The sequence below is a fragment of the Mus musculus genome, chromosome 15 (assembly GCF_000001635.26).
Source record: "Mus musculus strain C57BL/6J chromosome 15, GRCm38.p6 C57BL/6J".
NCBI lineage: Eukaryota > Metazoa > Chordata > Mammalia > Rodentia > Muridae > Mus > Mus musculus.
In genome coordinates, this window is record NC_000081.6 from 78,281,362 (window position 1) to 78,305,721 (window position 24,360).

Sequence of the window (24,360 nt, forward strand, 5' to 3'; positions counted from 1 at the left end):
ACATCACTGCAGAAGAACATAGCGTTCCTCCTCTTGGCAATCACTGAGAGTTAAAGATTTATAGAAACGTGACAAGGGATGCCTTATCCTTATAACCGGAGTGTAATATGAGTGTAATGGCCATGTTATATCAAGAAGTCAGTGCTTCACAGCAGTTACTCCCATCACCTGGCCCTTGCACACACTCTCCTTCCTTCTTCCATGGAGTTTCCTTAGCCTTGGAGGGTAGATATCCCTGCTCTGCTTAGGGCTGGGCACATAATGGTTGCTTGTTCCAGCACTTTAATCAGGCATGAGTCTGTGCCTAAGTTTTTTCTGTTTGTCTCCTTTTTCCTTTCCCTGAAATTCAACAATAACCCATGTGAAGAGGAAAGGGAAGGCATGAGAAATGATCCTGCCCATCTCCAGGGTTCTCCTCACAGAGTCATTTCAGAGTCTTTGGCATTGGTGGGACCACATGACCCAACATTAGATACCTCCCATGTGGCCCAGCATGAACTCTGTGAGATCCCAGCAACCCTCTAAAGGAACTGCATCCTGGACTTAGCCCTTGCTTGATTTAGAACTCTCAAGTTGAGTGTCTGAGTACACTCATTCACATAAAATCTCCAATCCAATGCACAGTGCCTTTGAGTATTCTTAACCTGGAAGGGCTGAGTAATAGTTGTGTCTTCCCAAGTCGTCATGATCCCAAACTAGATACAGTGAGGGTGGCGTTCATCACCCCTCAGAATTTGATAAAAGTAGAATTTATTGTGTATGAAATGGAAGGTCTGACTTTAATTTCATCCTTCTGCATGAAGAGTGGTGTTGTGCTAGAACCATTAGTCTTTCTTCCAATGTAGACCTTTGCCTTTTTGTAAGAAATCAAGTGCTTATGATTTCCTTTTTAACTCTTCAATGATGCTTATATTTCTATTTTTCCATTTGTCAATTTATTTATGCACTCTACATTCTGATTACCATCCCCATACAGTCCCTCCCCCACACCTCCTCCTCTTCTCTTCTGAGGGGGTGCAAATGCCTCAGTTACTGAATACCCAGGCCTATGGACTCAGTTTCTTTACAAGGCACCCATGCATTCAATATGTCCCCACCCCCAACCTTTCAACACACAGACACACTGACATAAACACACACATGGCTTTGTTTTTTAGCTATGTTTTATTGTATGTAAAAAATGTTTTTACAATGTTTCCTCTTAAAGCAAAGCATTTCAGTGTTCATATCTTAACATGGAGGCCGTTCCTGTTTGTTTCTCTAGAGCAGTCACTTTAGAAAGTGTTGACAGGCTTTTGTTGAACATTGCCACTGCAACACCTTCAAGACGTTTGTGGTTTTCTTTGCTGCAGTGAACATAGACCAAGGAACACTTGATCTGCCTGCTTAGGGTTGAAATCAAATTTGAAGACATGTGGCTGCCATCCAGTGAGTGAGGCCAAGAGATAGGACAGACCAGATCCAGGTCGTAAAACGATGGATCATGGAGTGCCTGACAGAGCACAAATAGGTGGAGAAATGATGCAATGTCCATTGACTCCAGGTCCACAGAACATATAAGGACAGAACTCTGCAGAGCAAGCATGTGGTCTAGAAAAGTTATCACATCCTGTTCAAGGTTCGAGACACAGAAGGAGACTGAAAGAATATAAGGCACATGTACATTTGTTGCAAAGTCTGCTGCAAATATGGCCCCAATGGCTGACGGAGCTGTTGTGCCTCCTGCACAAAATTAGCACATTCAAGGGAGACATGTATGTCCCACAAAAGGCCATGTGGAAAGAGCTATTCAGTCTCATCCAAAAGGACATTCTGAGGGACAAAACTGTTCATGAGCTCAGCTCCCAACCTCACTTCCTCACCACCCCCCAAAAAGCCAATACTCAAGACTCATACAAAGGCCATGTGCAAACGTGACCATGAACAAACAAGTCCAGTGAGAACAGAATGAGGTAATGGCATTGTGCCTGGATTGTCAAGAGGGTGGTGATGGCCAAGGGCCACAGTACCACAGCAGACCCTCATCTGAGGCCAGTGGGAGCACAGGTATCCAAGCTTTGCTCTGGAGGGAGAACGAATGAACAGCTCAGCTGTCTAGACTTAGTCTCTGGGTGTGCTGTCCGGGATCCACAACTAAGCTTGTCTGCAGTTGACACCATGAGATCTAGACGCCCAGCCCTCCCCATTGCTTCTCATCCCTCCAGCCTGGCCATAGCTGTGTCCAGCTTTGTGCACATCAGTGATTTCTGTACATAAGCAGGGTCCCAAGTACCTTCTACAAGGTTCCCCAGGTCTCCCCAGGAGCTTCAGACAACCATAGAGGACCATGTCTATTCTTGGAGCAACAAGAGCCTGCCCAATTTTACAGTCTGTCCTCCCAAGGGGTTCACCTGAGACTCCAACTTTTCACACAGAGGCAGAAATGTGCTGTGTTATCATCAATGCCTATGGTGGACAAGCAGACCTCAGGAGTTCTTCAACCCTAAACAGACCATGCAGAGCTCACCCTCACAGGCCTCCCCACTCCAACAGGTCGGAGGGACAGGAAGGAAGATCCCATAGAAGGCAGAAAACTGGAAAGAGAGAGAGACAGAGAGAGAGAGAGAGAGAGAGAGAGAGAGAGAGAGAGAGAGAGACAGAGACAGAGAGAGACAGAGAGAGACAGAGACAGAGAGAGAGACAGAGACAGAGAGAGACAGAGAAAGAGAGGTGGGGGGAGGGGGAAATGGAGGGAAGGGAAGAGGGACAGAGGGGGAAGAGAAAATCACATATGGGGGTATTGTTGTGTCAGAGCAGGGAGCAAGGAGGAGTGTGAACTCAGAGAGGCTTCTGTGGTGATGCTCAGGCTGAGGACCACAGGCTGCGGTGCCAGGCTGCTGGTGAGATTGGGAGGGGACAGACTCAGCACACCTTCCCAGACTGGCTATTGTCCCAAGGGGGCAGGGACAGGTAGTCCTAATACTTTAGGGACTTGAAAAACTGAATGGCTGGGGCCTGGGGCAAGGGTTGATAGGGAAACTTTTTCACAGACAAGTCCTGGTCTAGGTCCTCAGTCTCAGAACACAGACTTGGAGAGGGTGGCTTACTGTGTGGTGAGAGGGAGCCAGGTCCCAGGCCAGGGAGGAAGCAGTAGTCCCCAACCTGCTGAAGAACAAGGAGGCCTTCGGGATGTGGGGATGCTGGGCCCACTTCCTCCCTGGGCTCTCCTGGGATCACTGTGGGGCTGCTTGCCACAGGAGGAGCAGGATGGCCTGGAGGGGACGTGGCTGCCTGGCTCACACTTGGAGGCAGCTCCACATAGTCCTCAAACCCTGGTGGCCCTAGAGCTGGGCTTCCAGAGGGGACCCTGGGCAGCTTAAGACAGAGACTGGGGCTTTGGGCTGAGGGCAACCCTAGAGAGGGGCCCAGAGAGGTAGACAGGGGCCCTGTGGGCAGAGTGAGCACCGGATCTCCAGGAGTGACATAATCAGAGGCCATCATACTGCCCTCAGGGCCCCCAGAGCTTATGGGAAGAGTCATTGGGTTGTCCCTTGCCTCCTGTTTCTCCACGCTCAGCTCAACTGGAGGGTTCTCCTTTGGCTCCACGGAAGGGCTCCCTGTGGTCTCCAGGCTGGACCCACACTGCACATCCATAGCCTGGCCCTGTCCCATCACCTGGGACAATGGGACCAGTTGCACTTGACCTCCAGGGGGCAGACACATGTACTCCAAGGAGCCTGGCAGTGCTGGCTTCAGGCTCCCACCCACCTGGGGAGAACCCAGCTGGCCTGGGAGATCAGGCAGGGAGTGGGATTGGGGAGGCCCCAGGTAGGGCCCATTGAAGTCAAAGCTGGGTAATTGCTTCCTGGGTCGGCTAGAAGGAATTGGTCCCTCTACTTGAACATTGGGAAGTTGCTCTGTGGATTCAGATGAGGCAGCTGGGGTTGTATCAGGCCTGGATGGTGGATCTCGAATTATATTAGGGTCCTCTATAGTGAGAGGTGACACGTTGTTGTCTTCCAAATGTTCATATGACACCCTGTGGAGACAATGTAGGCAGAGATGTTGAACCTAGATACTTAGTGTATAGCCAGAGCAGGTGAGCTCTACAGAAAGCCTGAATCCCTCCGGGCCTCAGGCATGAGGTCTGAGCACCGAGGCATGAGGTCCTGTGGATGACATCGTGTATGTCCAGTGTCCCAAAGCGTCACGTGCTCAGGGCTCAGTTCACACCCCCATTCTAATGTTTGCTCTCTTCTGCTCCTTGCAGCAAGTGTGAACCTTCAGGGCCGGGTTCACACTTGCCATACAAGGCTGCTGACTCCCTGGCACGTGGGCTTAGCAGGCTGAAGTCCCACAGTGTGCACTCTCAGTCACCCATGAGGCCATTGCAGTGCAGGGCTTACATAGGCACCTGGCAAGGAGAGGCTTCCTGCTCTGGGATGCTGCCTCTGGTCCCTTGTCTGTTTCACGCCAACCCGGGAGTCAGAAAAAGTCTTCCTCATGTCTACCTGGTGTGCTGCTTGCTACAGTGGGCAGCCTCTCTTCTCAAATTCAGAGACCCACAGGCTACAATGATGTGCACCATGGACAGGTTCCCTCCCACAGGCTCCCCAAGGGTCAGAGCCCAAACACTCACCCCTGTTGCTCAGCAAGAAGCCTGCTCTGTGGCCCCTGGAGAGCGGGGTTCTTAGTCGCGAAGGCTGCCATGCTGCCAGGAGGCCAGAGACCTTTACCTCCATCCTACAAAGGAAAGGGCATTTGTGTCTGTGAATGTGGCACCTCAGGAAGGACACATGTGCATATAGAATCTTCCATAAGCTCTGGACATGGGAAGAATGCCCCATGGTAGGGCCCAGCTCAGGCCTCTGACTCCAAGAAACAAAGAGGCATCCTAGGGGTTGTGTTCCCTTAGCCCTAAAGCTCCTGAGGTAAGCAGCCATGCTGTTCCCTATAGCTTCTTCTCTCATGCACTGGTGTATCCCCACGGCCATTGCTCTGTGAGACATGGACAGCCATGTTCTTCTCTCCTTCACATTCCTGTCTCAGGAGTGACACCCTGGTTGCAGTCAGCTCTCCCACCAGCTCTAAGGCATCTTGCTGTGCAGTGCTCAAGTCCTGTCCTGGAGACACTCAGCCCTGTCTCTACCTCCAGGAGCCGACTCTTCTGAGCCATTTTGTGCACTAAAAGGCTCTGAGTTTTGTCTGTGGCTCCAGACAAGAATGCAGGCCAATTTGTGAGACTCCTCCTTCAGGCACCCAGGCAATACCAGATACCCACCTCCTGCTGGCCTAGCCTTCCAGCTTTCCCACGCTTCCCCCTGAAGACAGAAATGGGACCGGGAGCCAGCAGCAAGGCCTGCCTTCCTACCTGGAACAGGAGGCTCTTGCTGGGGTTGGGGATCTTTTCCTTCCACTTCCTGTATGTCCTGGAAGACAGCAGGAGGGTGGGGACACGTGTATGTGAGGTTCCATAGACCTCTGTGCCAGCTACTTCTGTGCCCATGTATAGAGGGAAAACTGAAACTAGGGGAGTGAATGGTGTGCTGGGAACGAGAGTGTATCCAGCTGTGTCATCTCTGTGACCCCAGAGCCCAGTTTCCACTTCCCTCTGCACACAGAGTGCACTTACCTGTACCCATAAACACGGCCAAAGTGGAGAGCCAGGAGCAAGGTGAAGATGAGAAAGACCAGGATGAGGACTATCCACAGCGTGGGCATCACTTGGTCAACAAGGAGAAGCAGCATTAGATGGGAGGCACAAGCTGCAGGCTAAGGGAGGAGGCTAGTGTCTCCCATGCCTTCTGTGAGAAAGGCCAGGTACCTGGGAAGAAACCCTGGGTCCGTACCCTGTCTTCAATATGGGGAAGTTCTGCCCTAAGCAGCAGCAAGTACCCTGGGTAGGGGGTGACTGAGCTTGTCAACTGGGGGGACTTCTTGAAATGAGGAGCATGGGCTATGGCTTTCTGACCCAGGGAGGGTCAGAGGAGATGGGAAGGTTTCCAGCAGAAGGTCCCCTAGCCTTCTTGATTGGGGCCTTGTAAGTCCCCTCCCCATCTCTGGAGTTCATGGCTCTAGCCCTCTTTCTTCCAGAATGACTCTCACTCTGAGATTCCCCCCTTCTGACAGGCCTGACTATGCGAAATGCTTCATTACCATCCCCCACCCCACATCCACCTTGCACAGTGTGTGTCAGGCAGTCACTATGGGACACACCAGCACTGACTGCAGGGTTCAAGGGAAGGGAAATCAGCAGGACGAATGGGTCCCACCAACCTTCCAACTTATCTGTGTACATAGATAGATTAGCTGGCAGCCATTGTAGCAAGAAACCCAGCTTGGCCCATCATGGCTGCCACAAAGGCTAAGAAAGCCAAGAGCCCTATATAAATAGAGGCCTGGACCCCAGCTTTTCTCTCTCCCCAAGGCCCACTTAATATACCAAGTGTGTCCCACAGGGATGGACACAGGGTAGAGTGGCTCTCTGCCTCCCTTGCCCTATGCAGTGGGGCTGTCCCAGGAGTGTGGTGGTGGCTGAGGGACATACCCCAGTCAGTCGTCCAAGTGTACTCATTGCTCCACTCGCTCCAGATCCCGTCGTAGTCAGAGATGGGCTTGACCCTCACCCTGGCGCAGTATGAGGTGTCCGGCTCCAGCTGGGGCAGGTCCATGCTATTGACTCGACCTAGGTTTTCTGTCTTGCTGTCCTGCAGAGGCAGATGTGCCGAAGCTGAGCCACCAGCCAGGTTCAGGGGCTCAGCTGCCTTTCTGGCAGCTACCCCCAGATCCGTAGACACTCTAGTCCAGTCCAGGATGCCAGTTCAGAGCCTACTGTAACCAACCCCAGGTGCCACCCCTTCCAGCCCTGACAGCTGCATCCAGGCCCAAGACCAGGCTATCTCCACCTCCCAATTTGTTGCTGTGCCTTGGCCTAATTTCTGACTGATCCAGGAACATCATGCTAGTTTGCTGGGTCCTAGCCTATGATTTGGGGGTCAGGAATGATTTTCTCCTGACTCTCTTCTGGCCTAAGTTTACCTACTTCCTGTCTGAAGTTAGAATTCTGTCTGACTGGTCCTGTGTTAGTCTCTGTGGAGCCCCAGGGTCTGCATTTTGCTGGCAGGACTTTGCATGTGTGTGTGATATATGCTGGAAAGGCCTTGTCATCAGCTTGGCCCTCAGCAGCTGTTCCATTGGTCAGATCTGTTTCCAGGGAGGAAATACATCCAGGCCTTGGTGATCTTTGAACCCTTCATTCCATTCCTCTGCCAGTCTGGCCCCTCAGCTCAAGGGTAGCACTGGTCATGTGACCATGTCATGTCACCTCTCTAAGCCTGAATCTTTCATCAAGAAATTAGACTGTCACCTGTTGACCATGTGGGTCCTAAGGCACTGGGGTCAGCTCCTGGCAAGTAGGGTTCCCTAGAATTTCCTCTCTTTCCTCTCCTCCCTGCCTGTAACATCCCCTGGGTCCTGGACCTCACCTTCCAGCTCTCTGACTTCTTCTTGTACTGGACCTGGAAAGTGTGATCAATGTATTTGGGTATTTTCTGAGTTTCCCAATGCAGGCTGTAGCTGTCTCTGTTCTTGGTCTGGTTGAGGATTGGAGGTTCCATCTGGACTAGAGGGAGGATAATTTCAGAAAATTTCATCATGTCCTCCCCCATCCTAAGCTTGTCAAATGTACTCTCCACTCTGGACCAATATCTCCAACCCCAGCCGCTTTGACTCCTTTGAACTCTGTGGTCATTTGAATCAGAATGGTGCCATAGGTTTATATCTTTGTGTCCTTGGTCTGGTCCCCAGTTGGAACTTTTTGGGGAGGATGAGGAGGTGTGGCCTTATTGGAGGAGGCATGTCACTGGGGCTTTTATTATTTTCTTTGCCTCTGGCTTGTGGTTCAAGATGTGAGCATAATGGCCCATGCCTTTAGTTCTAGCACTTGGGAGACAGGCAGGATGATGCACATGGGTGTGAGGTCAGCTTGGTCTGCAAGGTGAGTTCTAGGACAACCAGAGCTACAGAGAGAAACTCTTTGTTGAAAAACCAACTAGCCAACCAACCAACTAACCAACCAATCAGTCAGGCAGACAGCCAGTCAGAAAGCAAGCAAGCAAAGAAAGACATGAACTCTCAGCCCCTGGACCCATAATCCCAAAGTAAACTCACTTCTATAAGTTGCCTCTGTAATGATGTCATAGCAATAATAAGTAACCAAGGCCCATCATTACCTCATCATCGAGAAACGCCCATCATTACCTCATCACAGTGTTACCCTATGTGGGTCCATGGAGGGAGGGGAGCACCTCAGGTAAGCCTGGGTGGCCCAAAGCTCATTGGTGCTTCCCTGCTAGTGTTTAAATTAAAAAATAAAAAATAAAAACAGAAAGAGCCCATGGCTTTCTACCCTGGTCCATTGACTATTCCAGCCCTGGGCAACACACTCAGTTTGTGGGAACTCCCGCACTCCATCCTCCCCTTCCCCCTGTGAGGTCCCTTCATTTCCATTTTACACAGGGAAAACTGAGCCTGGAGAAGATAAAACTGGGCAGTGGAGAGCCCTGTCTCTATTTTTCTGTGTTAGCTGCTCCCCTCTGCTGCTTCAGTGACTCTGGGAGTTGCCTGACATCAGCACGGGCTGGCAAGTCCTTGCTGTTCTAAAAGTGTCCCCTACACAGCTGTATAAACACACCCGGATCACCATCTCACCATCTCACTGCGGACAAACAGAAAACTGGGAACTTTGGTGACAGCCCCGTCCACTGAAAGAGTAGACAACAAAATGAGACTTGGGCACACATTCAGGCTTCCTCATGTCACCTTGTTGTGCATTCTCAGAGAGGTGGTCACTTTAAAGAAAGGCACTCAGTCACCTTCTATGACTCCATCAAAACAAAAGAGTCATAGCTTGTGACATCAGAGGGCTTTCACAAAAATAATGTGGATGGCTCTAAAACACAGAGGGGTCCCTTGAATTCAGAGGACTCTCTTTCCTGGAGCAAGGCCCCCAGGAAGAAAATGCTAGATATGAACTCAGGTGACCAAAAGATTGGCTACCAAAGAGGACAAGCATTACTGGTTGGCTGGAAAGTCTCCCTTGTGTCAGGGTCCTTGCCCTGTGACAGGAAGGTGGCACATAGGTCTGTAGGGACACAATCTGTGGGCATCTACTCCTTCCAGGCAGGAAAGTAAAACAGAGAGCTAAATGGGAGAAATGAGAACATTAGCTGTAGGACGAGCTGGAAATCTCAGAGGCAAAGGACAGGTATAGAAGGACGGTGGTCCAGAGAAGTGGCAGGCGTGCATCTGGGAGGAAGCAGTGGGGAAGGAGAGCAGGCTCCAGGTGAGACTCTTGAGAGCAGACAGTATGATCTACAGGAGGGCTTGGCTGTAGCTTCCCTGTGTCCTTAAAGACAGTAAAACACATTAGAATAACCTTTCTCTCTATCTGCCTCTTTTCATCTCTCTATCTCTGTTGTCTCTGTCTCACTTTGTTGCATATGCCTCTATGTGGGTCTGGGGAACTGTGGTGGTTTGTGTAAGTTTGTGCCTGGGAGTAGCACTATTACCAGGTGTGGCCTTGTTGGAGTAGGTGTTTCACTGTTGGTGTGGGCTTTAAGACCCTCACCGTAGCTGCCTGGAAGTCAGTGTTCTGCTAGAAGATGTAGACCTCTCAGCTCTGCCTGGATGCTGCCATGCTCCCCCTTTTTTGATAATGGACTGAACCTTCTGAACCTGTAAGCCAGCCCCATTTTAATGTTGCTTTTATAAGATTTGCCTTGCTCATGATGTCTGTTCACGGCTCAAAACCCTAAGACAGGTTCTATACACAGGCATGCAGAAGCCAGAATAGGATGTCTTTTGTCCTTTTACTGTGTCCTTAAGACAGGATCTTGCACTGAACCCAGATCCATGTGAGAAGCCAGAAAGCCCTAACTATCCTCCTGTCTCTTGCCAAATATATATTAGCATGCTCAATTTTTTATGTGGGTGCTGGAATTTGAGCTCACGTTCAAAAGCCTGTTCATCAATTGCTTTCACTCATTGAGATATACTGCTAATCCAAGAGCAGACATTTTATCACTGTGAGTGAAAAATCTACAATTCTTTGAAAGTGGCAAAAGCAAAGATGCCAAAGAGGCTCTTCTATTTATTGACATAACCCAATGGACCCCTATAGTACTGGGAACTCAGACAGAGGCAGGGCACACTCACTGTGGTAATAGCTCATGATGAACTTCCCTTGTTCCAGGTGCTTAACAGAGACTGTGTACTGGCTGTGTGCACTGGGCTCAGGCACAGGTAGACTGCAGCGGTAGCGGGTGTAGACGCTGGCCTGCGGCTCCTTCACCACCGGAGAGCATTTCTCCTCCCTGGGAGAAATACAGTTGAGCTGAGAGCAGGGTTGGGGGAATGTCAGATCCAGCTAAGACCTCAAAGAGGTATGGTCCTGGGGATAAGAAGAAACAAGGCAAGATGGACAGGGGACACTCACGGAGCTGCAGGGCTGGGGCGATAGAAGAGCCCAAAGGAAACAGAGCCAGTCGTCTGGGTCCACACCTCCCAGGAGCAGTGGAGAGACTGGATCCCATCAAAGAAGCATTGAAGGTTCTGTGGCTGGGCCTTGTCCCCTGTGGCAACATACCCTCATTCAGTCAGTCCACCCTCCCTCAATGGTTGGGGCACGAGGTTAATCACACAGAGGAGATCCTTGAGGGCAGCAGACCTGGCTGTGACCATCAGCCCACTGCGCTCTGAGCCTGCCTGCTGTGTGTCCCCAGCTAGGGAAGAGTCCAGTACGTCTGCGCCATCGTGAGGGAGGAACCAGCTCTAAATATTGAGTGTTTGAACGAACTCAGGGACTCAGGTGACCCTACACACCGCCCAGCGCTTGTAAACACATGGGCCTCTGCTGCTGCTATTGAGGTCATTAACAGAACATGTTTGCTGCCAGAGAGCCAAGAGTGTGTGACACAGAGTGGCCCAGAGAGACTACGGGGGACACAGGGCTGGTGGGAGGCTCCAATGTTGAGGTAGGGCAGATCCTGGAGCCTTACTCGGACCTAGACTGTCCCCACTTCCAGTCTCCTAAAAGGGGCATGTCCTCCCAGCTCCATTACCTGGCTGGGAGTCCCAGTGAACCTCTGGGCTCCATCTGCTGGGTCTCCCAGACAAGCTTGAACCCGCGGACAGCCGAGTGCGCACACGGGCAGCATAGATGCTGTTGGGTAGGAATAGCTTTGGCTCTAAATTCACCTGAAAGTTGCTAGTGTGGAGACTGGAGGCATCCTGTGGAGATATGGGAGCTGAAAGAGGAACCTGACATGCCATCACCCATGGGAGGGCACAGGCAGCTCAGGGTCCTACCTCCCAGGAGTCCTGAAGCCGCTTATAAGCCACCTCAAACTCTATGTCCTTTGATGAAAGCCAGGAGACCTGGGAATCCCCAAGAGATACACTCCATTCCAGCAGGAAATGATCCCCAGAGGGGCTGATGTGGATGTCCTTGGGAGGGGGTGGCTGCACTACAGGGAGGGAAGCAGAAGGATTATAGGGTTGCACACTGAGGGAGCTGAGGGCAGCCTGGTGCCACGTTGGCTGACCCCATTCAGCTTCAGGCCTGAAACTTGCAAAATGCAGATTGGATAGAGATTCTGCCTTACTTTCAACTCAGTAGGGCCTCCTCCTGCCCTGCTGTGCACTGATGCCCTCCACCTGGCAGACAGTGCTGTGAGCCAGCTGGGCCCCCTCTCCTGCCACACAGCCTCCTCACAGTTCAAGTGCCTACCACTGACTATCCTTGCCCAGCATAAGTGTAGCCTCCCTCCCACCCCCGATGACTTTCTTGGACTCCAGTTCCCAGAAAGAAGCTTTTATCCTTCTTCTTGTCCCACTGCAGCTCATTGTAACCCCATGTCTGTCTTGTCACATCAGGCTAAGGGTTTCTTTTCCCTGTCCCCCCTTCCCTAGTTCAAGGCTAGAGATGCAGCTGTTTGAATCACATGATTTCCCTGCCATTGTCTAGCCTTTGGAACTCGATGCTTCCTGGAACACAGTGCACATGCCTGGTGTACCCAGCATGCCCCACTCCCTCAGATCTCCCCCTGCAAGGCCCCTTTGCACACGTGGTTTCCTGGCTAAGAATTGCTTCTGGCTCTGTGATCCTCCCAGAGCAAGGACTTGACTGCAGAGCTCCTTCCTTCCTTCTGGGAAGCCCTTCCTGATTGCCAGAGCCCTTTGCTTTCCATCCCTGGATGTGGCAGCTGGTGCCTAACCCTTCAGTCTGCACCTCTGAGCCCCAGGGGCAGGGACTCTTTCAGACACCAGCAGCAATGATGTGATGAGAGCATTCAACCTAGCATTGTTGGAGGGCAAAGAGGACTCACAGTGTCTCTCTCCCCTGAGAGTCTGACATCTAAGCTGGGGCTTAGAAGAACAATACAAGCCATGGTCTCCCCATTATTCTGTAGTGTGGGTGACATGTCGGCTGCAGTCCCCAAGATCACCACACAGATGATTTTTGGCCCCATTTAAGGTCATGCCGTGACAACTGGCCTTGTGGGCCTGCTGCCTGCACACTCTGTGGTCCAGAGAGGGTGGCGCAGACCCTGGCTCTGGGTCAAAAGCATGGAAAGAGCCTGACAATGTGACCTATCATGGTCATCTCTGCTCCACAATAATCGGAGGACCTCTGTGGGTCTCAGAGCCTCTGCAATAGGGCAAGGTGTTGCAGCCATGGGCCAAAGCAACAGAGAGCAGAGTTCTGTCTCCTGGAAAATCCTATAGGAGGCACAGGCACAGCTCTTCCTGTGGAGGAAGCTTTGTGGCTTGATAGGTGGCAGAAGCATCTGGGACAGAAGCAGCCTTGGGCAGAGGCCCTGCATCACATCTCTTCCAACCCCAAGACATGGTCCCTATACCTGGGAGACCCTCACTCTAGCCCATCCCAATATTCTGCCCACTCTTGCACCCACTGCCTAGGCAGGACCCCAGCTCCTCACCATGCTGGGCCAGTGGGACCATGAGCTGGATGCCCAGGTCACGATCTGGCTGGAAGGAGTAGTAGTCGTTATCTCCATTAGAAAATCGTGTGTAGGGGATGACACATCTTCTGGGCACACAGCGGTGGGATGACGGGCACTCTGACCACATGAGTTTCTCACTGAGCTCACAGGACACTGATTGAATCCTGTCAGGGAGCATTCATTAGTTTCTACTATGTCCCTGCTTTTATCCAAGGGCAGTGTCTGGCAATGAGCAACACACACACAGAAACACACAAAGAATTAAGACTCACATGCACACAGACACACACACAGAATATACACATGCCAACAGAGAGACACACAGACACACACACACATGCATTCTGGGACACATAGACACACTATACACATACATAGACATACACATTTACAAAGACACACATATACATGTATACACACATACACATATATAAAAAGACCTACACTTACACACACAACAAAGACACAGACACAGACACACACACAGACACAGACACACACACACACACACACACACACACTCACACCTAAACATGCAGTGAGCATCCTGATGGAGGAAACAGGCACACACTGGATCACTAAGTAGTATGTTGTCATTGGAAATTGTTGAATACAACAGACAAGGCTGAGGAATCTGGAAGGGTCTGTGGGGAGTACGGATGGACTCACTGCATGCACAGTTTGACCAGAATCTCCAAGGACTTGCAGGGAAAGCAGGCAATTTCTGCAGCAGGCTGACTGCAGCAAGTACCAAGTCCCTGAAGCTGCCACCAGGCCTGTAAGTGAATGCATAGATTCTAGCAGGTACAATCTAGAATTTATCTAGTTAAAGAGCTTGCTTACAGCACATCACAAGAAATCTGACTGCATCCAGGTGGAGCCTAAAACGTCCTTAGCTTCAGAGACTTCTAGTTGACTTTAAACATCACTAATTTTGGCAGCCATGCTGTTGAGCAGTGTGTTATTCTTGGTCTTCCGGGTGAGCTTTCATGTGCACACCACCTCTGATCAAGGTCAGATAACCAGGTCAAGGTCATTCTCTAGGGGAAGTTTGTCTGCTCTCCTCCCCTCTTCTGTATCAAGTAACCTGTATCAAGGTTACTATTCCTGAGAAAAGAACTGAAGAGACAAGCTCACAAAGCTTGCAGACTAGTAATTTCTCTGTAGATGTCCAGCACCTAGGACAGCCAGTGACCTTCCTATAACCGTAGCACTGTGTCCCAGATCACTCTGAACCTTAGGATCACTTGGTAACTGCCACACACACACACACACGCACACGAACACGCACACGCACACGCACACGCACACGCACACACACACACACACACACACTCATGCATATAAATACAAAGAAACATGAAGAAATACAGAGACTGAGACTCACATGAGCACAGAGACACACACAGCTTATCTGAGACCAAAAGGACCCTCTCTCCAAGTCCCTGCTGAATTCCTACACTTGTGACGTCAGCTCAGGGTGCTCTTGGGCAACTCCCTCGCTGGCATCTTCTTTAGTTTGTATGCTTGTCAGTCTGTCCTATCCATGGCCCTAATGACTTGTCCCTCAGTACTGGCTTTCCTGCTGTAAGCAAAACAGTCATGGGTCTGGTGGCAAGGAAAGTAGGTTTCATGTGTTTGTTAGTAGCAAGCAGGCAGGGATTGAGGGTAATAAAGTGAGTGACATGTTTTGGTGCAGGGATTGATTGGTTAGGATGATGAACTAGCAAGATAGTTCCATCCTGGTCATACTAAGGAGATTGGATGCTGGTGGTGGTTTCCGAGTTGGTCAGACGTGTATTTCATTGGGGGATAAACTTAGTAGTGTTAAATAAGAAGAAAAGGAGGTAGGAGACTTTTAAAACCAGCCTTCACAGTCATTTAGTCAAGCTGTCATCTCTTCCCAGCTAATAAAGTGAGATGTGGAGACAGCAGAAGCAGGACAATCCCTGGAGCAAGAGTGGAAACCAGTTTGTGGAATTAGGAGTCAGAGAAATGGATTACTCAAATAAAAACATGGAAAGGCATTTGCATGGCAGGCAGGAAGGTCTGTGCTAGAGTTGGCCATCCTCATCAGAGAGTTTCTGCCCAGAAGATATCCAAAGACTGCATATAGTTAGGAAGTCAGAGCTCCATTTACAGATCTCACCCTCTCCAGTGGAAAGGAGAGAAAAGGGAAACAAATAGACCAGAAAGTGGTGACCATGACACAAGCAAAGGTAAGTAAGCTACAGGAGGTCATCCTGGGTGGGTTGGGAGAACATGGACCAGGCCTGGCCATTTGGCTATGGGTATTTCTCAGTGGCAGGGGCAGTTTGGTTTCCTTGGAGAAAGTCAAATCCTGGGGGAGTGTGTTCAGGTCAGGAATACAGGAGAGACAGGGGGACTATGAGATCAGCAGCTCCTCGGGCCAGGTTGATGAGGAGTGGAGGAGAGAGACAGGATGCTCAGGGCTGGAGAGGCCTAGAGCTGCGGAAGCTGCAGGTGTTGGGATGACCGGGTAGCCCACAGGTCGGGGAACCGGGATTGATGGCCACAATCACTGACAACACAGTGGTGGGGAGAGAGGTGGTGGTGGCTAGCAATACCAATGGGCTCAGTGGCACTCACTTGTCTAGCTGGTGATAGAGGAGGGTCATGTTGATTAGCCCCTGGGCATCCTCTGTGTCTGCCCAGCTGCAGATGATACGGTTGGTGTAGTCATTGTAGCACTCCAGAGTCTTCAGAGGGACCGTTTCTGGCAAGGAGAAGCAGAGGATCAGGAGAGCCAGCCTCTCCCCTCCAGGTGTCCAGGTGTCCCCTGTCCCTCTCCTGTCCCACAGGAATGTCTTTTTTTTCTTTTGAGACAGGGTCTTTCTAGGTAACCAAGGCTGTCTGAAACTTCCTTTGAAGACCATGCTGGGGACAAACTCACAGAGATCCTCCTGCCTCTGTTTCCTGAGGGCTCACATTAAAGACATGCACACAAAGCCCTGGTCTCTTCCTGCTGAGGCCCAGGTGACCAGGTAGAGGCCCTGAGCCTGGTGCGGCTGTGTGGTGGATCTTGTTGAGGACGCTCCTTTTCTGTCTGGACATGAGATTCCAGTGGGTTCTCAGCCATGATATATGTTCTGTGCTGCACCTGCCCTCATGTAGGGCATTGCTCAGGCCTGACCCTGTTCTCTGAGGTGTCACTTGGTAGGACAGACACAGCAGTGCCTGAGAAGTAGCTGGTATATCCCTTTCTAGGGTCCTGATCTGCTTAGCCTTGGCCTCTCTCTAAAGCTGGGCTTGGAAAAGAGAAAGTGGCTCCTACCTTGTCATGGAGGAAATCCATGGGGCACTGGGAACAGAGCATCCCATAGGGCCCCTGGTTAGAGGAGAAGGCTAGAGATATTTGGGGGACAGGTCTTTAGGCTGAAGCTCCCAAGACCAAGAATTAGGGGTCCTGGAAGTCCTTAAAGGAATAGGGGTCTGGGGGAGAGGCAGAGAAGATGCTGGCTCCTTGGAGGTTGAGGTTTTAGGGGATGCATTGAGTAATATGGCTGGAGAGGGACACCATTGAGCTGGATGCTCCAGAGCCAGACAAGGAGGAGCAGGAATATGAAGAACAGGGAAGAGAGGGGCCAGGGGCACCCTCAAGGAGAGAAAGAATGTAGGAGAGACAGGAAAAATCAGAGCTGGATACAGTGGGTGGAGCTGCAGGGTTTCTGGTTGCTGCTGGGCTTATGGTGGTTAGAGCTCCTACCAGGCTCAACACTAAAAAGGGAGATAAAGGGCGGGGTCTTCAGACTAACCTTCTTCCTCTGTCACCTCGTGTCCCCAGCAGAGAGCCACCAGTGCCATGTAGCACAGCCCCCATGTGAGTGCCATTTGCTGGTCCATTTTGGCACTTTTGGTGGCTGCACAGGAAGCTATGGGCAGGGGGGTGTCCTCATTGACCCGGGGTTCTGTATTGGTGCTTGGCTGGGGGTTTGGCTCCACTCATCTTACAGGGCTTGTGATTCTTCCCTCCTAGACTGCATCCTTTGTGGCTGTAAAAAAAAAAAAAAGTGTGTAAGGCTGAGAGCTGCCCAGGACACTGCGATGCCAAGTGAGGCCCTGATGCGTGCTGCCCTAGAACTGTTCCCTTCTCTTAAGCCTCATTGTGCTAAAGCAGGAACATAGAAGAGATGGATTGATGGCCTCTGAGGCAGCAGATCCTTCCTCAGACCACACTGCAGTGTGGAGAGGTGAGAGCTGTTAGACTTGCACCAGGCTGCATAGAGGAGCTGAGACCCACACCTTTGATGGACATGGCCATGGGGGCGGGGCAAGCCTAGGTGTGATTGATTCCTCTCTTGTTTCTGTCTCTGCACACACCCACCCAACCTTCTTCTGGAGCACAGGCAGAGCCTGGTGCTCTCCCTGCCTCTGCTTAGTTTACCATCAGGTCTCCCACAGGCCCCTCTGCTTCCCAGTTCCCCTTTCTCTGAAGCCTGGGGATTTCCTTGTTTTCACTGAGTTCTCTTGGGAAGTACCACAGTTGCAGAGCCATTGCTGTGACCCCTTACCCTATAGGCATTTGAAACTTGAGTCAAGATGCACACAGCACACACTCATCTGTCCTTCTATCATCCATCTAACAATTTATCCATGTATCTATAAATTATTCATCTCTGTATGTACACATCTGTTTGTCCAGTCTTGTATCCATCCATGTGCCTGCATCATGTGTCTATTTATTCGTGTATCAACTATCTGTCTTTCCACCTGTCTATCTATCTATCTATCTATCTATCTATCTATCTATCTATCTATCTATCTATCTATCATTTCCTTATCTATCATCCATATATCTATCATCCATCTTCTTATCCATCATCTATCTATCCATTATCTATCAATTATCTATCATCTTTCTTTCTATCTATCATCTATCTAGTCTATTTATCTATCTTTTATTTATGTATCTACCTATCTATCATCTATCAATCATCTTATCTATCATCTATGTATCTGTCTATAATCTATCTATCCTCTATAGATAGTTCATAAAAACCACAGACATTTATTTCTTTAATGTCTGGAAAGTGGCAAGGCCAAGGTCAAGACACACACAGGTTTGAAGTCAGATGAGACCTCTTCCTCAAGGCTTCTGAAGGCTACTGTCATAGTGGAGGCATCAAGGGAGCATCCTGGGATGTCTAATAGAAGGACACCAGTCTCCTGTACCCTCCCCTTGGGGATGTAGTTTCAACATAAGAGTTTTGGGGTACATGAGTATTCAGTCCCTAACAATTGAAATTATGTAAAATAAGTTATCATCTACTATAAAAGACAACAGAGCTATGTCATCAAAAACCTCGAGGAGAGTATTTAAATACACACAGAGAATCCATGAGAGTAGGCACCTGAGGTTTAGTGCCCACCATCAACCAGGAAGTGTGCAAAGTGCTTTGGGGAAATCAATGCATCTTGGTCAAGGCAGCTGTTAGAATCCTTGCAGACAGGAAACCGAAAAGGGATGTGGAGTGATGGGCCACAGTGCCACAGTTGTGTGAGGCAGGCTGGGATGGAGCCCAGGTGGGCTGGCTGAGGACCTGATCTCTCTCACCATGCTTCCCTGAGAGTTGGGTTTCCTGATTATTGGTGGCAGACCTGTCCTGTGTCCGCCCCAACTCAGACTGCTCTGCTATACTTATATTGACCAGACTGAGATCCAGGATAGGAAGGGAGTAGAGTTGGTTTGGCAGAGAGGGAAAATAGCAGGAAACCAGACATGTTTGTATACCCTGATCCCCGAGTGTATGAAGAAATATGCTTGAGGAGAGGGCAGACAGAACCATTTCACAAGCCACTCAAATCCAGATTTGTTAAATAGGCGTACATGGTGGCCATGTTTGGAGCACTTCACAAGGGAAGGAGAGAAGCTCAAACGTCCACCCACAGTGCATCCATAGCAAGAGGCTACAGGGCCAACTTACTTGCCAGGGCCATGGAAATGTTCAGTGTGCAAACTGTTCTGATGACCTGAGTTTGTCCCCCTGATCCCCATGCCAGTGTCAGAGCCAGAGAGGACTTGGGCTGCCCCAGCCCCCGGCCAATGCTAGCAAAGGAGAGAGACCCAGCTCTGTCTCCAGGGATCAGTGTGCTGAGAAGACTCCTGAAACTCAGTGAGATGGTAACAAAGAATAGAGAAGGATGTGAGTGCTCTGACTGAGCTGACTCTGAGTCCAAAACACGGAGCAGAAAGGCATGAGCATCTGCTACTAAACACCCATAGTCAGAGCAAAGATCAAAGCAATAGTGAATCTAACCAAGTGTGTCAGAGCTTAGAAAGCTAGACTACTGTCTCCAGCCACTGAGGCACAGAGGGACTTCACACTCGTGACTGGTGGCTTCTAATCAATGAGGGGACCATGCTTTCAAGTGAACTTGTTTCTTTACATCCAGATCCAAGGTGAATTAAAGATCTGAAACTCAAAACTAAGCCATTAAGACCATTAAACTATGTCTTTAATTTTAGGGGTTGAGTAAAACATTGAAACCAGAAACCACAAAGCAAAACAAAAGTCAAACCAACAGACAGGGCTGATGAGGTGGCTTAGTGCATAACAACCTTGTCAGCAAGCATGTGGACCTGAGTCAGAGGCCCAGAGGCCACTGGAAAAAGGCCAAGTTTGATGGCCTACACTTCTAATCCCAGCACTAAGAGGCAGAGAGAAAGGCAGCTTCCTGGTGGGCCAACCTAATGTACTTACTGAGTTCCAGGCCAGTGAGAAACCCTGTCTCAAAAAGAAGATATTCTGTACCTAAGGAAGGACACCTGAGCATGTCCTCTGGCCTCCACGTGCACTTACACACAAATGTACCCACACATCCATGATCACACACGCAAGCAAACAGAACAGATGATGGAAACAGCAGATGATGGAAATACTTTCTATGACAGAAGCCATCTTAAACTTGACAGAGAAAACCGTAACCCAGGGATATATATTCCATCACATGTAACTAAGTCTGAATGCATGGAATACTAGCTTGGCTAACAATCATGTGGGTAAAGATGATGAAGTAGCAGGAGGGAAACCTCATCCTGCTCACTAGGACTTTAGGCGGCTGTCACCTTCTGGTGCTTTTGCACTGGGAGCACTGGACAATCCCAACTGATATTTTAAAGACACCTCTGGGATCTGACTGGAGGCAGAGATGCTGCGGTATTGGTGACCAGCGATGGAAGCTGCTCTGGTGTGCAGGGAAAGTGAAAAGGGCTCAGGGGGAGCATGTGACCAAGCCAGGACAGAAACAGAGCAGAAAGCCATGAGGAAGGCATGGCAGGAAAGTTCCGAGATGTGCATGGCCAAAGCGGGGAGGGGTTTGTGGAGTCAGTGAGACTGACAGATGCTCAGGGACCTGGAGAAAGGCAGCCTGGCCAGATGGTAATCTCAGCACTTGGGAGGCAGAGGCAGGTGGATTTCTGAGTTTGAGGCCAGCCTGGTCTACAGAGTGAGTTCCAGGACAGCCAGGGCTATACAGAGAAACCCTGTCATGAAAAACAAAACAAAACAAAACAAAACAAAACAAACAAACAACAACAAAAAACAAACAAACAAACAAAAAACCAAAAAAAGAAAAAGAAAAGAAACAAAGAAAGGCAGCCTGTCTGCAGGGAGCCATCTTCTGGGTCTCAGAAGCCCTGAAGGGAAAGGTGAAGCCAAGAGGAACACTTTCCTCAGCTGGAGGAGAGCAAAGGAAAGGAGGGGAGACATCAGTGATGAGCCAGGGGCTCTGCCAGAGCCATGGGCCCACTCGGCGGGGAGCAACAACGTGTCTCACACATGGAAGGACTGCTGCAGTGGGTGAGGTGCTGGCTAAGAGGCAAGCATTGTCCATGAAATGAAGTGAACTTGGCACCTTGTCTGGGAGCTACAGACCAACACCCACTTGCATATATTCACAAGTGTAGAAAAAATAACTATATTCTTCTGGGGACATTTCTAACAGTCACTCTTCAGAACTGACTCGGTGACTTTAGTTGCCGGAGGGCTACTCTGGGTTCTTAGTTTTTTTCTTTGTGGTGTGTACACACAGCACAGTGTAAGCAGTAGTTGCTTATAAACCTTCCTCAACTCCAAGCAGTGAGTGATAAGGCCAGGTTTCTGGGCTCCTCCTATTCTGAAAGATCCTAAAAATAAGCTCAGATGAGATAGAATTTCCTCGATCCAGAACCTTTCAAATTCAGCAGAGGATGATGCTCTGTTTCTTGCCCAGGTTGGACTGGGTAAGTTAAAAAGCCACGATTTCTGAATATATTCCTAGTCACAGAAATGTGTTTGCCACATCCATGATTCTGGTTTTTCTAACCACTAAAAAGTCAGGTGTCTGTGTCTTTTGTGTCTTTCTTTGGCATTAAACACTAATGACCTCATGACCTTTCCTACAGTCCTGAGTTATGAATAACTTCACACAATAAAAGCAAAACTGTTGAGTGGGGTTGTGGGGGAGAGCTACCAGGAGTGAGCACAAAAGTTTATTCACTCTGAAACTACAAGGAAACCAGATAGGAATTAATTAAGTTAGAATCTGAATATGCAAGTATGTTCTGGCAGGGCCTCTGAGGAGGGAAAACCCATAGCCAGGCCTAGAAGCTTGTATGGTGAGCCTACAAGCCAATCCCAGGTGGGGAAAGAAACACAGGCACACACAACATGCACAAACGCACACACGCAAATGAACATGCACACACAAGTACACGCACAAGCACACACACACACATGCATACGTGAGACACACATCCATGGTTACACACCAGCAGCATGTACCTGACTACACCCAGGCACTCACCCCTGTAATGCTCTCTTATGGTGGGAATAGCTCAAGGCCTGGTAGTGAAAGAATTGACCAGATCAAATTTGCTGTGAGAATTTCAGTAAGAGCAGTTGCTATGGACAGAGGCACAGTGGGAAACTTCTTATAGGAAAACGAAGGGTGCCCTGAGAATGGATGGATCCTTTTATAATTTGGAATGGATTCCCGTGTTGACAGAAGTGACAGCTATGGAAGATGAAGGATGCCCAAGTGTAAGGGGTCACCTGCTTTGGATGCTGTGCCAAAATCTAGAATTTTTAAATCGAAGAAGCTGTTTTTTGTGGGCTACTTATTCTGTGGTCAGTGTTACTAAAGAGGCTCAGGATTTGAGGAATTGCTAGAGAAAAGTTCATGACAAAGCATGTAGAGGTCATATAGAGGTCATTAGAGGTCACACAGAAAGCAGCTGAGGAGAGGCCTTAGACACATGGAACTGAGCAATGCCATCATGAACCCTGGTCAAGAGGGTCTAGACCAGTGGCTCCCAACCTTCCTAATGCTGTGACCTCTTAACACAGTTCCTTATGCTGTGGTGACCCACAACCTTAACATTATTTTATTGCTACTTCAGTCTTTTGATACGGTTCTGAGTCATGATGTAAATATCTGATCTGCTAGACATCTGACAGGAGGCTGCCTAGGGGTCCCGACCCACAGGTTGAGAACCATTGTCTAGAGGACTGGCAGCAAGGGAGACAAGCACCCTGTGGCACTCAGGTCCCTTCCTGAGTGGCCAGACCAGAAGTAGTAAGGAAAGATGGCAAACAGGTATCTCTGTACTCAGCATGTCTGGGTGAAGGGACAGTCCCAGGCCCATGCAACATGTGACTTACGACAATTTCCAGTATAGACAGGCAGGAGATCCTCGAAGATCCCGGAGAGTCACCAGGGGAAGAGAGAGGTCTAGGGTTAGATGCAGAGGCAGCAGAGCAAGTGAGGAAGAGCCTTACAGGACAGCCTTCTGGTTCCAGTACGGACATTAGGTTCCAGCTAAAGATTTGTTAGAGCCAGTAGTAGGATATGGTCTGAAGCTGTAATTCAGTCCATGAGGACAGAGAAGGAGTCTTCTTTTAAAGCTTTTAAGAAAGAGGTAAGGAGAGGGGAGATGCTGCTACAGAGATGTGGATGAAGATCCAATTCATTGGGCGATAAGGTTCAAAGGCCCTATGTGCTGTGCGGGAGCAGAGGCAGGGGCCTGAACCTCAGGCAAATTCTTTACTTAACAGGTCACAGAGATTTCTGTCAAACAATGGCTAATGCATGATCTCTGGAATACAGCATGTGGAATATATGAACAGGTTAGTTTATGATCTGTGAGACATGACAGTGATCTGTCAGCAGAGGGGTTGTCTGTGCCCCTGTCTGGGAGGGACTGGTCCCTAGCTATATGATGAGACACCTACCTGCTGGTACACTAGGTACAGAAGCGACACATCTGGACCTAAATCATCTGTGGTGATTTCAGAGCACAGTATGGTGTGTGTGTGTGTGTGTGTGTGTGTGTGTGTGTGTGTGTGTGTGTGTGTGTGTGTGTGCGTGTGCGTGTGTGTGTGTGTGTCTGTATGTCTGTCTGTCTGTCTGTGTGTGTGTGTGTGTGTGTGTGTGTGTGTGTGTGTGTGTGTAAGAGAAAGAGACACAGAGAGAGACAGACAGACAGAGAAAGAGAGGTACAGAAAAAGAAAAATTAGGGAGACAGAAACACTCACATAGAGACAGAAACAGAGACAGAGACAGAGAGACAGAAACACATACACACATACATACACACACAGAGGTGGGTAATTTGGTATGTCTCTGGCACTTCCCAAATGAGCTTGCCAAATACACCCAGTACCAAGGGAGGTTCTACATCTCTGGCTCTGTCCCCAACACTTCTTCATTCTTGTAGGTAATTTTCTCTACCCTCTCTCTTTCTCTGCCCTTCTTCCATTTCTCATTGAAGACAGAGAGAGCTATGTCTCCCACTCACCTTGTCCCACAGATGTGTGACCAGAAACTCAGGATAGGGACTGAAGTAACATATGGGTGGCAAAGTTAGAAGGAACACAGTAGTTAGCCCCACATAGAGCTTTCAGGGAGTCCTCCCTGCCACCAGGCCTCCAGTGATAAAGCTGTGTCCTCCCAGAACCCCAGAATCGCAGAGCCCCAGAGAACATCCTAACCGTACCTCTTCCAGAGCCCTGACTTTGTTCCCCGCTCCAATGTTCCGGCATGCCCCTCCTCTACTCACTGACTTGGAGTCTGAGACCTAGTCTTTCTAGAGAGATCAAGTTTGAGGAATATGCTACCCCAGCCCTGTCTTATGCTGTCCTTTTCCACCCTGGAGACCCTCACAGCCCCTGCTTTGCGCCCATCCTTAGCTCCGTATCAGGAAGCCACTTACCTCTGTGCTTGGGCGACAGGCAGCCTCCTTCGGGAGCCTCCAAGTGCCAGTGAGCTGCAGGCTCTTCCTATTTATTTGTGCCCCATCTGGAGGAAACAGAGAGCAGATTGAGGAAGTTGCCAGTGCCCTTTCACAAGCAGCTTT

The 24,360-nt window shown here is 49.7% G+C and overlaps 1 protein-coding gene and 1 non-coding gene across 3 annotated transcripts; both read right to left on the reverse strand.

Moving 5' to 3' along the window:
- Window positions 1-1,145: 1,145 nt before the first annotated feature.
- On the reverse strand, window positions 1,146-24,360 carry Csf2rb2 (colony stimulating factor 2 receptor, beta 2, low-affinity (granulocyte-macrophage)). 2 transcript variants are annotated; one of them, NM_007781.3, is made up of 14 exons: window positions 24,217-24,360; window positions 16,781-17,017; window positions 15,615-15,741; window positions 12,981-13,168; window positions 11,347-11,504; window positions 11,100-11,268; window positions 10,475-10,610; window positions 10,195-10,352; window positions 7,464-7,600; window positions 6,527-6,686; window positions 5,612-5,702; window positions 5,351-5,408; window positions 4,619-4,722; window positions 1,146-4,018 (listed from the first exon to the last, which is right to left on the reverse strand). In NM_007781.3, exons 2-14 carry the CDS (start codon window positions 16,866-16,868, stop codon window positions 2,956-2,958), a joined length of 2,637 nt encoding a protein of 878 aa, NP_031807.1. In that variant the 5' UTR covers window positions 16,869-17,017; window positions 24,217-24,360; the 3' UTR covers window positions 1,146-2,955. The 2 variants fall into 2 exon arrangements, with proteins under 2 accessions (NP_031807.1, NP_001274318.1); NM_001287389.1 differs by lacking the exons at window positions 11,100-11,268; window positions 11,347-11,504.
- On the reverse strand, window positions 3,427-3,488 carry Mir7676-1 (microRNA 7676-1). Its single transcript, NR_106137.1, has one exon. It is a non-coding gene; the product is annotated as a microRNA 7676-1 (primary transcript).

Bases quoted from the DNA above. Each gene is read 5' to 3' on its own strand.
- Csf2rb2 (NM_007781.3), bottom strand. From the start codon at position 16,868: ATGGACCAGCAAATGGCACTCACATGGGGGCTGTGCTACATGGCACTG. The intron at 15,742-16,780 runs GTTAGTCTGAAG...TCTCCTTGCCAG, and splicing joins CGAGGTGACAGAGGAAGAAG to AAACGGTCCCTCTGAAGACT. The intron at 5,409-5,611 runs GTAAGTGCACTC...GCTGTCTTCCAG, and splicing joins GGCCGTGTTTATGGGTACAG to GACATACAGGAAGTGGAAGG.